Here is a 12,909-nt window from a genome sequence, read left to right as displayed (position 1 = left end):
CATTTTTACTGTCTTCTTATTGAAAGGATGGAGAACTGAAAACCCCCCATTCAAACCTTCGACTGTGAATCGACAGTTCCTCACTCTTTCACCAAGAACTCACGGCCTTCAGGCTACTTCAGGCTGGAGATCCGCACCCTCGGGACCCGACCCAAACGAGTGTGACACCAGAGTAACGTGTCCTCTTCAGTGTCTGTGGTCTTCATGGCTCTGTGCTAAAATAATAATTATTGCCTTCGTCTCATCTAACATCTGCTCTTACTGTTCATCTGTTCGCTCCAAAATACACACTAAACAAAAACTCAACAAGGCGATGAGATTTCAGTCACCAGACTTTATTATTTTATTCAAAATCCACCAATAGACCTATTATACACCACTATTTAAAGGTTTGTGCACCTCATCCCAACTTTTTTAATAATAAACATGAACAAATTGGAAAATGGCGTAAGAAGTCCTCAGAAACTCAACCTGCTTCATGAGGAGCATCATGAAGGTTTAGGTGAACATGTTTAGACTGTCACATCGCCCTGGGCCTACAGTATGTTCATGTAGCTGAAAGATTTGGATAAATTTTACAATTGAATAAAATTTCAATAAAAACCAAAAACCGAATTGATTCTGAAGAAGATATTTGGATTCAGAAATAAATGTAACGCATGTAAACGGTAACTGTGTTTCTTTCTTTTTTTTCTTTCAACTTTCGACTGTAATCTTTGATCAAAATCTTTGATCTTTTTTATATTTGAAAATATTTATTCAAATTACCATGTGGAAACACTCGACTGTTTTTTTGTAATATCAGGGGGATGATTGTACAAAACTGTAATGATTTTCAGCAGAGACATTTTTATTATCTGACGTTTGCGTCATTTGTTTATTTTATTTTATTTTATTTATCATTTTCATACTTTAACCCTCTGTTTTCATCATTAAGTAAAAAAACAATCATCCACATTTACAAAGTTTAAGTCAAAATTAGTTCAACATTTCAGACTTTTAACCTGGAGGCGGGACTTAATGTTGAAAGGCGGAGTCTTTCTGACCTCCAGTCTCCAAAATGTCTGCCATCACAAGCGTCAGCATTTGACAAGACATTGTTTTGTTGATCGTTATACCTCAGCAGGTCTGAGGTATCTTCATGCCTCAGCTAATCACATTTTAATAACTGAACCCTCCTCCACTATCTTCAGTCTAAAACCCCACCCACATTACATGTCTCAGATGGTCTTAAACACCTACAGAGTAGCATCATAAGCTCCTCCTACTTCCTGAAACATGAAAGGTTTGACCAGGAAGAGGTCGAGCAGCAACGACGCTACAGAAACACCATGTAGTGCGTCACGTCGTGTCCACAGTCTACCTTCTGGACTCTTGAAGTTCTTCTGTGTGACAGCGGCTTGTGTGTGTGTGTTTGTGTGTGTGTGTGTGTGTGTGTGTGTGTGTGTGTGTGTGTGTGTGTGTGTGTGTGTGTTAAAGTGGTTTCCATAGTATCGCATATGTAGTATCACATTTCACATTCTCTTGTTATTTGGATGGATATGTTTGTGATTGTGTGTGTATGTGTGTGTGTGTGTGTGTGTGTGTGTGTGTGTGTGTGTGTGTGTGTGTGTGTCTACAGCTCTTCCTTGCGTTTGATGATGAGTTTGCGAACCATCTCTGTGATTTTCGGCCGAATTTCTTTCACAGATACTTTGGGACCCCAAGAGCTGATGACTTGACCATCTACATCAATCAGATACTTCCAGAAATTCCAGTCAGGTTCCTTCCTGGTTACCTCTGGAAAGAGAAGAGTGGACACGGGTTCATGAAATAAATGTTCAACTGCTCAGTTTGCTTTTGGTTGCTTGGTTAGTTTTCATTCACTACATTAGCGAGTTCTTACTACAGTCAATACATCAGCACTGTGATTGGTCAAAGTCCTACACAACTAAAAATCCAGATTAGCTCCGCCCACTTCACACTAAACAAATGATTTAAACTTTATACTGCATTTTGTGTGTGTGTGTGTGTGTGTGTGTGTGTGTGTGTGTTACCTGCAAGGTACTTGAAGGCATTGTTGGCCCCGATTCCCACCACAGCGATTTTGCTGAAGAGCGGAAAGGAGACTCCGTAAACTCGCCTTACAAAGCTGTCAATCTCTTTATCACTGCCGGGTTCCTGCTGGCCGAACTGATTACATGGGAACGCCAGAACGTTAAAATGGTACGGTCCAAAATCCCGCTGCAGCTGCTGCAGGTCTGTATAGTGTTCCTCAGTGAAGCCACACTCGCTCGCTACATTTACCACCAAGGAGACCTGACACACACACACACACACACACACACACACACACACACACATATCTATATTTGTCCATGTTGATTTGAGTATTTAAAAAGTGAAAAGTATAAATTTGAGGTACATTTAGAACAGACACAAATGTGCGATTAAGCGAGTTAACGGAAGACAATCATGCGATTAAATGAATATATTGTAGGAGAAGGTGGGAGAAGGAGGATGGAAGCTAAACTATCATCACTACTGCACATCTGAAACAGTTTCCTCTCTGAGCAGCTACTTCAGTGACACACTGTTACATCCTGAGATACAGAAGATCTTTTCTCCCTGCTGCTAATCGACTGTACAATCAGAGCTGCTGCCAGTGACCCACCAGAATATGATATACTATTATATATACTACTAATATACTATTATATATACTCCTAATATACTATTATATATACTACTAATATACTATTATATATACTCCTAATATACTATTATATATACTACTAATATACTATTATATATACTCCTAATATACTATTATATATACTCCTAATATACTATTATATATACTCCTAATATACTATTATATATACTCCTAATATACTATTATATATACTACTAATATACTATTATATATACTACTAATATACTATTATATATACTCCTAATATACTATTATATATACTACTAATATACTATTATATATACTACTAATATACTATTATATATACTCCTAATATACTATTATATATACTACTAATATACTATTATATATACTACTAATATACTATTATATATACTCCTAATATACTATTATATATACTACTAATATACTATTATATATACTACTAATATACTATTATATATACTCCTAATATACTATTATATATACTACTAATATACTATTATATATACTACTAATATACTATTATATATACTCCTAATATACTATTATATATACTCCTAATATACTATTATATATACTACTAATATACTATTATATATACTACTAATATACTATTATATATACTCCTAATATACTATTATATATACTACTAATATACTATTATATATACTCCTAATATACTATTATATATACTACTAATATACTATTATATATACTACTAATATACTATTATATATACTCCTAATATACTATTATATATACTCCTAATATACTATTATATATACTCCTAATATACTATTATATATACTCCTAATATACTATTATATATACTCCTAATATACTATTATATATACTCCTAATATACTATTATATATACTCCTAATATACTATTATATATACTACTAATATACTATTATATATACTCCTAATATACTATTATATATACTCCTAATATACTATTATATATACTACTAATATACTATTATATATACTCCTAATATACTATTATATATACTACTAATATACTATTATATATACTACTAATATACTATTATATATACTCCTAATATACTATTATATATACTCCTAATATACTATTATATATACTCCTAATATACTATTATATATACTCCTAATATACTATTATATATACTACTAATATACTATTATATATACTCCTAATATACTATTATATATACTCCTAATATACTATTATATATACTCCTAATATACTATTATATATACTCCTAATATACTATTATATATACTCCTAATATACTATTATATATACTCCTAATATACTATTATATATACTCCTAATATACTATTATATATACTCCTAATATACTATTATATATACTCCTAATATACTATTATATATACTCCTAATATACTATTATATATACTCCTAATATACTATTATATATACTCCTAATATACTATTATATATACTCCTAATATACTATTATATATACTCCTAATATACTATTATATATACTCCTAATATACTATTATATATACTCCTAATATACTATTATATATACTCCTAATATACTATTATATATACTCCTAATATACTATTATATATACTCCTAATATACTATTATATATACTCCTAATATACTATTATATATACTCCTAATATACTATTATATATACTCCTAATATACTATTATATATACTCCTAATATACTATTATATATACTCCTAATATACTATTATATATACTCCTAATATACTATTATATATACTCCTAATATACTATTATATATACTCCTAATATACTATTATATATACTCCTAATATACTATTATATATACTACTAATATACTATTATATATACTCCTAATATACTATTATATATACTACTAATATACTATTATATATACTCCTAATATACTATTATATATACTCCTAATATACTATTATATATACTACTAATATACTATTATATATACTCCTAATATACTATTATATATACTACTAATATACTATTATATATACTCCTAATATACTATTATATATACTCCTAATATACTATTATATATACTACTAATATACTATTATATATACTACTAATATACTATTATATATACTACTAATATACTATTATATATACTCCTAATATACTATTATATATACTACTAATATACTATTATATATACTACTAATATACTATTATATATACTACTAATATACTATTATATATACTCCTAATATACTATTATATATACTACTAATATACTATTATATATACTCCTAATATACTATTATATATACTACTAATATACTATTATATATACTACTAATATACTATTATATATACTACTAATATACTATTATATATACTACTAATATACTATTATATATACTACTAATATACTATTATATATACTACTAATATACTATTATATATACTCCTAATATACTATTATATATACTCCTAATATACTATTATATATACTACTAATATACTATTATATATACTCCTAATATACTATTATATATACTCCTAATATACTATTATATATACTACTAATATACTATTATATATACTCCTAATATACTATTATATATACTCCTAATATACTATTATATATACTCCTAATATACTATTATATATACTCCTAATATACTATTATATATACTACTAATATACTATTATATATACTCCTAATATACTATTATATATACTACTAATATACTATTATATATACTCCTAATATACTATTATATATACTCCTAATATACTATTATATATACTACTAATATACTATTATATATACTACTAATATACTATTATATATACTACTAATATACTATTATATATACTCCTAATATACTATTATATATACTCCTAATATACTATTATATATACTACTAATATACTATTATATATACTACTAATATACTATTATATATACTCCTAATATACTATTATATATACTACTAATATACTATTATATATACTCCTAATATACTATTATATATACTCCTAATATACTATTATATATACTACTAATATACTATTATATATACTACTAATATACTATTATATATACTACTAATATACTATTATATATACTACTAATATACTATTATATATACTACTAATATACTATTATATATACTCCTAATATACTATTATATATACTACTAATATACTATTATATATACTCCTAATATACTATTATATATACTCCTAATATACTATTATATATACTCCTAATATACTATTATATATACTCCTAATATACTATTATATATACTCCTAATATACTATTATATATACTACTAATATACTATTATATATACTACTAATATACTATTATATATACTCCTAATATACTATTATATATACTACTAATATACTATTATATATACTACTAATATACTATTATATATACTACTAATATACTATTATATATACTACTAATATACTATTATATATACTACTAATATACTATTATATATACTCCTAATATACTATTATATATACTACTAATATACTATTATATATACTACTAATATACTATTATATATACTCCTAATATACTATTATATATACTACTAATATACTATTATATATACTCCTAATATACTATTATATATACTACTAATATACTATTATATATACTCCTAATATACTATTATATATACTACTAATATACTATTATATATACTACTAATATACTATTATATATACTCCTAATATACTATTATATATACTACTAATATACTATTATATATACTCCTAATATACTATTATATATACTCCTAATATACTATTATATATACTACTAATATACTATTATATATACTCCTAATATACTATTATATATACTACTAATATACTATTATATATACTCCTAATATACTATTATATATACTCCTAATATACTATTATATATACTACTAATATACTATTATATATACTACTAATATACTATTATATATACTCCTAATATACTATTATATATACTACTAATATACTATTATATATACTCCTAATATACTATTATATATACTCCTAATATACTATTATATATACTACTAATATACTATTATATATACTCCTAATATACTATTATATATACTCCTAATATACTATTATATATACTCCTAATATACTATTATATATACTCCTAATATACTATTATATATACTCCTAATATACTATTATATATACTACTAATATACTATTATATATACTCCTAATATACTATTATATATACTACTAATATACTATTATATATACTCCTAATATACTATTATATATACTCCTAATATACTATTATATATACTCCTAATATACTATTATATATACTACTAATATACTATTATATATACTCCTAATATACTATTATATATACTACTAATATACTATTATATATACTCCTAATATACTATTATATATACTCCTAATATACTATTATATATACTACTAATATACTATTATATATACTACTAATATACTATTATATATACTCCTAATATACTATTATATATACTACTAATATACTATTATATATACTCCTAATATACTATTATATATACTACTAATATACTATTATATATACTCCTAATATACTATTATATATACTACTAATATACTATTATATATACTCCTAATATACTATTATATATACTCCTAATATACTATTATATATACTACTAATATACTATTATATATACTACTAATATACTATTATATATACTCCTAATATACTATTATATATACTACTAATATACTATTATATATACTCCTAATATACTATTATATATACTCCTAATATACTATTATATATACTCCTAATATACTATTATATATACTACTAATATACTATTATATATACTCCTAATATACTATTATATATACTACTAATATACTATTATATATACTCCTAATATACTATTATATATACTCCTAATATACTATTATATATACTACTAATATACTATTATATATACTACTAATATACTATTATATATACTCCTAATATACTATTATATATACTACTAATATACTATTATATATACTCCTAATATACTATTATATATACTCCTAATATACTATTATATATACTACTAATATACTATTATATATACTCCTAATATACTATTATATATACTCCTAATATACTATTATATATACTCCTAATATACTATTATATATACTCCTAATATACTATTATATATACTCCTAATATACTATTATATATACTACTAATATACTATTATATATACTCCTAATATACTATTATATATACTACTAATATACTATTATATATACTCCTAATATACTATTATATATACTCCTAATATACTATTATATATACTCCTAATATACTATTATATATACTCCTAATATACTATTATATATACTATATCGAATACACACTGTTACTACTGTTTACCTACAATAATAACAATAACAGTGTATTTTACATATTAGCAGTGTAACTGTTCCAGTCAGTTATTATTAGTGTGATGGTTTTTGGCGGTGCTGCTGATTATCTCCGTTCTTACCTGAGACCAACTGTTCATACCTGAGACCACCCGTTCTTACCTGAAACCACCTGTTCATACCTGAGACCACCCGTTCTTACCTGAGACCACCCGTTCATACCTGAGACCACCCGTTCATACCTAAGACCACCCGTTCATACCTGAGACCACCTGTTCATACCTGAGACCACCCGTTCTTACCTGAGACCACCTGTTCATACCTGAGACCACCCGTTCATACCTAAAACCACCCGTTCTTACCTGAGACCACCCGTTCATACCTGAGACCACCTGTTCATACCTGAGACCACCCATTCATACCTAAGACCACCCGTTCATACCTGAGACCACCTGTTCATACCTGAGACCACCCGTTCATACCTGAGACCACCCGTTCTTACCTGAGACCACTTGTTCATACCTGAGACCACCTGTTCTTACCTGAGACCACCTGTTCATACCTGAGACCACCCGTTCTTACCTGAGACCACCCGTTCTTACCTGAGACCACCCGTTCATACCTGAGACCACCCATTCTTACCTTGAGACCACCCGTTCTTATCTGAGACCAACCGTTCATACCTGAGACCAACCGTTCATACCTGAGACTACCTGTTCATACCTGAGACCACCTGTTCTTACCTGAGACCACCTGTTCATACCTGAGACCAACTGGTCATACCTGAGACCACCTGTTCTTACCTGAGACCAACTGTTCATACCTGAGACCACCCATTCATACCTGAGACCACCTGTTCATACCTGAGACCACCCGTTCTTACCTGAGACCAACTGTTCATACCTGAGACCACCTGTTCATACCTGAGACCACCTGTTCATACCGGAGACCAACTGTTCATACCTGAGACCACCTGTTCATACCTGAGACCACCTGTTCATACCGGAGACCAACTGTTCATACCTGAGACCACCCGTTCATACCTGAGACCACCTGTTCATACCTGAGACCACCTGTTCATACCTGAGACCAACTGTTCATACCTGAGTTTAAATTTTCTTACATAAAATGACCTTGTACCTGAGACCACCTTTTCTTACATGACATCAACTTGTACATGAGACCACCTGTTCATAACCAAGAATTCCTGAGATAACCTGAGACCACCTGAGCTTCGTCGTGCTGATAATTAATCCTGCACTCTCACTCATGCTGCACTGATTCTGTGAGATCCGTTTATAAGTGATTTATAAAATGAAAATGAAACATCAGTGTGGGTTTGGATTTAATGGTAATTACAGGTGACACCTGTGGAATAAAGACGTTCACTTAGTGTCATGCTGCAGAGGGAAAATAATCATCTACAGGATAAACAGAACCCCCACAGATGTGAGACCTGAACACACTCGATCGCAATCTGAAACATCTTCAGTACAGAAATCGATTGAAGAGCGCCATCTAGAGCTTCATCTCATTCACTGCTCAGTGACTCACACCTCCCTATTAAAAGCGCGTTCTTGATATTTTATCTTTTTATTTTATCTTTTTAATTTAACTTCGCACTTTAATACTAAAGACACTGGAATTTAGACAGAAGAAAATATGCAAATATGTAAACAAAAACGTGTTAAATAATCCAGAACATCTTTCAGCTGTTTCTTACAAAGTAGCTGCATTTCTCTTTACAGACTCTCCGATTCTCAGTCAGACTAACGCGGTGTCCCCAGAGGTGTTGAGTGCTTGTGGTCTGCTTTTCCTTCACTCTCTGAATTAATTTATTGCAAATCATCAGGGAGTTTTTTCTCCTGGAAAGTGTCACCACTGGATTGTTCATTAGGGATACATTTATAGGCACTAAGGTTTTAAAAACAATTGCCTGTAAATCTGCTGTGGGACAATGTGCATGGTTAAAAGCGCTCTACTCATAACTCTGAGCTGATCAGGAAGTGATTAGATGTATTTTTGTGATCATTGAAGGAGCTCAAATGTAAATACGGATTATAATGATGTTATGTGGTGTAGATGTTGCTGTGGTCTGCATGATGCAATAACAGAAAAGAAGATGGAAGGAGAAGAAATCATTCATAGACGTGATGCGCGTGGGTTGTGCGCGTGCAGAAGATGATGAGGTTTGCCACGTAGGCACGCGCACGCCGAGAAACTTCACCAGGGAGAAAAAAAAGGCAAAACTTTTCCACGTTAGTGTTTTATTGTTAATGCACAGACAAGGAAGAGAGAAGAAGAAACAAACTATTAAGTTGTTAACAGTGAATGAGGTGTTAAAAAGAAATGTTTTTTTTTTTCTTTTCTTTGCATGCGCGAGACCGTTAGTGAGAGACTCCGTCCTGAAGCGCGCGAGCCTCACTCACCGAGCCGCGGTATTTCTCCAGAGAAACTAATTTCCCTCTGCTATTCACCACCTTAAAGGTGTAAAAGTCTTTCTGCTTTGCCTCCATGACATGGTTGAGGAGGAGTAAAACCAGCGCCCACAGGAGGATCAGCTTCATCTTCTCTGATACCTTCAACCTTCTGCTGAAGGACCGCCGGCTCCTGCACAGCGGCTCGGCGAGTTACTACGAATCAACACTGCGCTCGATACGCGCATACGGACCAAAAAATATATAAAAAAAACAGTATGTGGCGCAACACTCTTATCTTTAGAAGTAAGCGTGTGCGCAGAAAGTGCGCAGTATTGACTGGAAACGATAAACTACCGCACCAGACTCGAAAGAGGATTTAAACCTAAACCAATTAAACCTCAATGTAAACAACAAACCAATACGCACACATTCAACACAATATATCTGTTTTCTTTAACATTTTTTATTAGGTTTCCAAAAAACAAAGTTTTAAACACATACATTTGCATAAACGTAATAAAATAAGAAGGTTTCATTAATAAAATCAACCACAGTCTGTGCATCGTGTCATTTAGTACTTAATAAAACATTAAACAATACAAAGATTTAGTACATAAGGGTTTAAAAGTCTGTCCTTGGACATTTCCAGTTAGCTAGCGTGCAGTTTCTGGGTACCACCATCTCTCAGGACCTGAAGTGGAACAATAACATTGACTTCATTGCTAAAGGCCCAGCAGATGTTTTACTTCCTTCACCAACAAGCTGCTGAAACAGTTTTACTCTGTCCTGTGTACATCTATAACTGTCTGGTTTGGTTCAGTCACCAAATCAGACATCAGGAGGCTACAGTAGACAGTCAGGACTGTTGAGAGGATTATTGGTGCCCCACTGCCCAATCTCCAAGATCTTCACTCCTCCAGAGTGGAGACAAGGGCTGAGAAAATCTCTTTGGACCCCACACACTCAGCCCACTTTCTCTTCGTACTGTCACCTTCTGGTCGGTGCTACAGAGCTCCAGCCATCAGAACAGTCAGGCACAAAAACCCTTTTCCCGCAGGATATAATCAGCATGAACAATTAAAATATTCATAACTACACACTGTCCATCGTAACTGACACATACATAGAGTCAAAATGGTACATTTGTAAACTGCACACTTGTAAATAACATCTGTACATCTGTTGTACTTATATTTTGTTATATTATGTCTGTACTTCTCCTGCACTGGAAGCTCCTGCCCCCATATTTGCTACAATGCCAGAGACATATTTAGAAAATTTAATTTTAAATATACATTTTACTCATACCATATCAGTATTTTTTTAATAATAAAAAGGTTGGCTTTCGAACAACAAAATTGCTTTAGTTATTAATAGGGGTCGAGGCACAGACAGTTGATTGCTGAAACTATCGGCAAAAATCATTACAATAGTTTTTCCGGTGTGTTGTTATTACTTCTAGAGGCAAATCACTGCTGTTTGTTTTTACACACATAGACTGTGCGCTGAATGGAGAGCGTTATATTTATATTGATTATTTATAAATAATTCATTAAATAATTATATTTATTAATGAATATATTCATATTTATTTCCTTTAGCACATTTTCATGTAAAATCCACTATCGGTCGACTTCTAGATATTAACTAATTATTTGTTAGATTCAAAAATGCTGAAGATGGAGCCACCAGGTAGGAGGAAAAGAGGAAGGCCAAGGAGGAGGTTCATGGATGTGGTGAGGGAAGACATGCAGGTAGTTGGCGTAAAAGAGGCAGATATAGAGGACAGGGTGGTATGGAGACGGATGATCCGCTGTGGCGACCCCTAATGGGAGCATCCGAAAGAAGAAGAAGAAGAAGAAATAATGCTTATTTGTCTGTACAGTGCAGAGCAAAATAATAAACGATCACGATCACAACTCCTGCTCAGACTGTTCTTTTCAAATAGCCGTATCAACTCCAGACCTTATTTAATGTTCTAGTACATCATTTATAACTGCAAACTCCTCTACCTACAATTTAATAGAACTGGGAATGTGATTTAATATTATTAGCACAGACATACAGACAAATAACCTCCCCGGTTACCATAGCAACGAACCAAACAAGGGACATTTCTGACAGCATTTGACTTATTCCAACTGTCACTAAACACAAGATAAACACATTGTATGAGCAAATGTTTAGACTTGTTGTTTAGAATGTTTCCCGCACTCTGTCTCAGCCAGATAATAATGACACATCTGGATACGTGACTTCAGGTAAACTTTTAATGTTCTGAGTGAAAAGTTTCCCCAATGTTTGATTTTAGGGCTCAGATAATTCCACTTGATCTGTTTTAAGTTTTGGCAAATATCCAAAGTGTTCTGGTTTTCGCGAAACCTAAAAAGTACGAGTTAGTTATT

At 30.3% G+C, this 12,909-nt stretch overlaps 1 protein-coding gene across 1 annotated transcript; it reads right to left on the bottom strand.

Annotated features, from left to right (window-relative positions):
* Nucleotides 1-1,544: 1,544 nt before the first annotated feature.
* Nucleotides 1,545-10,723, bottom strand: gpx7 (glutathione peroxidase 7). The gene is made up of 3 exons (XM_083521533.1): nt 10,514-10,723; nt 2,037-2,298; nt 1,545-1,779 (listed from the first exon to the last, which is right to left on the bottom strand). Exons 1-3 carry the CDS (start codon nt 10,649-10,651, stop codon nt 1,616-1,618), a joined length of 564 nt encoding a protein of 187 aa, XP_083377659.1. The 5' UTR covers nt 10,652-10,723; the 3' UTR covers nt 1,545-1,615.
* Between the last annotated feature and the right edge of the window lie 2,186 nt (nt 10,724-12,909).

This window comes from Silurus aristotelis, assembly GCF_946808225.1.
Source record: "Silurus aristotelis genome assembly, chromosome: 19".
In the NCBI taxonomy this organism is placed as follows: domain Eukaryota; kingdom Metazoa; phylum Chordata; class Actinopteri; order Siluriformes; family Siluridae; genus Silurus; species Silurus aristotelis.
Note: the sequence above shows the minus strand (reverse complement) of the source record. Positions and strands in the feature narration are given on the sequence as shown.

What these genes read in the sequence shown, in the direction of transcription:
- gpx7 (XM_083521533.1), bottom strand. Translation starts at nt 10,651, where the DNA reads ATGAAGCTGATCCTCCTGTGGGCGCTGGTTTTACTCCTCCTCAACCAT. An exon ending in TGGAGAAATACCGCGGCTCG is followed by an intron (nt 2,299 to 10,513) that starts GTGAGTGAGGCT and finishes TGTGTGTGTCAG; the next exon opens with GTCTCCTTGGTGGTAAATGT. An exon ending in TGCCTTCAAGTACCTTGCAG is followed by an intron (nt 1,780 to 2,036) that starts GTAACACACACA and finishes TTCTCTTTCCAG; the next exon opens with AGGTAACCAGGAAGGAACCT.